The 1,966-nt window shown below is 32.0% G+C and overlaps 1 protein-coding gene across 1 annotated transcript; it reads right to left on the bottom strand.

Annotated features, from left to right (window-relative positions):
* Window positions 1-648: 648 nt before the first annotated feature.
* LOC150097374 (zinc finger MYM-type protein 1-like) lies at window positions 649-1,713 on the bottom strand. Its single transcript, XM_090407656.1, has one exon. The coding sequence runs from the start codon at window positions 1,711-1,713 to the stop codon at window positions 649-651; it is 1,065 nt and encodes a 354-aa protein (XP_090263782.1).
* Window positions 1,714-1,966: the final 253 nt, after the last annotated feature.

Genomic DNA, 1,966 nt, shown 5'->3' with positions numbered 1-1,966 from the left:
ACATATGATTGTATGAGTCGAATTTGTCATGGCGGCATGATCGCATTACTCATATAGGATCATAGCCAAATTACTTGTGATAAGCTAATGTTACTTTTTGTAAATATTTTCTTAGTATTGAATTAAAATATATTAGAAATTGAATTGTACCATACTAATGAGTTTAATAAACCTTTGTTCATTGATAAAACAGTTGTCTGAAATTGCTGCCCAATGCACCACTTGAAAAACGTACGAATCTAATCACGTGGGAAATCAATGTGTTAAGAAACGAGATAAAGTGTCACGACTGCAATATTGTTTCACATTCAGACATATTTTAGTAATTGCTCCTTGTTTTGGTATTTAATATCTCAAGCTAAATGTCCCAAAAGGCACAGCATAATATAAATATTAGGGACACTAAGGGAAGAAATAACTTAAATATTTGTAATTTGGGTGATATCTCGTGCATAGATAATAGGCGAACATAGATAAGCATAATTTCACTAGATAGGATAATAGTCGTAAATTGGGACACAACATCTGCTAGTGTTAAAGATTCAGATTTGGTGGCTGCATCGGTTGAATTTTCACTAAGTAATATCAGTGCATCATGCATTTCGACAACTAATACCTAACTGACTTTATGCATTCAATACGACTCTCTCAACGAGTTTCACATACTGCTTCAACAGTGAAATTTGGTACATTATCAGTTAAAATTTTCCATCTAGCAACGGATGCTGAAAATAATGTATAAAGCTGTTGAATAACACCAAAAAATGAAACAGATTGTGGGCAAGACATTGCTGCATCTCCTATAACTATTAAAGAATGGCAGCCACAAGGTATGTAAAATGCTCGGGGATTTACTTGCCGTAAACGAGCTGGAACACTTTTATTTTTCCCTCGCATATTGGACCCATTGTCATAGCCCTGTCCTCTAATATCATTAATATTTAATTTTAAATCTAAAAGCAACTTAATGATCTTATCACATAATGATTCTCCTGTAGATTCATTGATTTCATAGAATTGAAACAAAATAACTAAAATAGACTCTGTTAAATCTACGAATCGTAAAATAAAAGAAAGTTGTTCTTTGTGACTAATATCTGGGGTGCAATCTAAAATAATTGAAAAGTATTTTGCTTCTTTGGCACGCTTAACAATATCATCGCAAACAGCTGATGCCAAAAGAGAAATCATCTCCTTTTGAATAGTTTTGCTGCAATATGTTACATGGGTTTCCTTCGACAAAATGTGACGTACATGTTCGTGCATAATGACATCATATTTACTCAATAATTCTATCAAACCCAAAAAATTGCCATTATTTGGAGTATACAACCAATCTGATGAACCGCGGAAAGCCAAATTATGGGTTGATAAAATAATATCACACAGCCTTTTCAATACATTTTCCGAATGCTCTCTTTCTTTAACAATGAGTGACTGCATTTCTTCATCTATTATTTTACTTTTTAGAAATCTCGTATTTGTTTCAACCCATTTGAAATAATTTTTTACATGTTCTGGTGAATTTTCATGACTCTTTAAGTAATCATTTATATGTTTCCACTTACAATGACCAAGTGATCCTAAGGCTGAAGTCACTTTATTAGAGTAAAATAATTCGCAGCAAATACAAAATACTTTGTTGGCACTCATTGAATAAAAAAGCCATTTTCGTAAATATTTTTCACCATTTGGAGTTATTCTATAATACATTGATGCTGAAAATAATCGATTTTCTGTGTCTCTGGGATAAACGAAATCAGTGCTTTCATCTCTGGTACATTCTAATAAATCTGAAGATAAAATATAATCGCGAACTGCAGAGTTTAATGGGAAAGGCCATGTAGCAGGATCGTTATACTGAAAAGTATTTTCAGAAATTTTCTGCGGGTTTTCTTTGAAATTTGTCACTTTTCAATTTGAAATTTGCAAATCATTATTTTCATTTTTTTGATCTTTTTCATTT

This window comes from Typopeltis vanoorti, chromosome 17, assembly GCF_054136105.1.
Source record: "Typopeltis vanoorti isolate ZY-2024b chromosome 17, IOZ_Tvanoo_1.0, whole genome shotgun sequence".
Classification (NCBI taxonomy): domain Eukaryota; kingdom Metazoa; phylum Arthropoda; class Arachnida; order Uropygi; family Thelyphonidae; genus Typopeltis; species Typopeltis vanoorti.
The sequence above is the reverse complement of the archived record's forward strand: the minus strand, read 5'-3'. Positions and strand labels throughout refer to the sequence as shown.

Excerpts from the sequence above, each read along its gene's own strand:
- LOC150097374 (XM_090407656.1), bottom strand. The coding sequence starts at position 1,713 with ATGTATTATAGAATAACTCCAAATGGTGAAAAATATTTACGAAAATGG.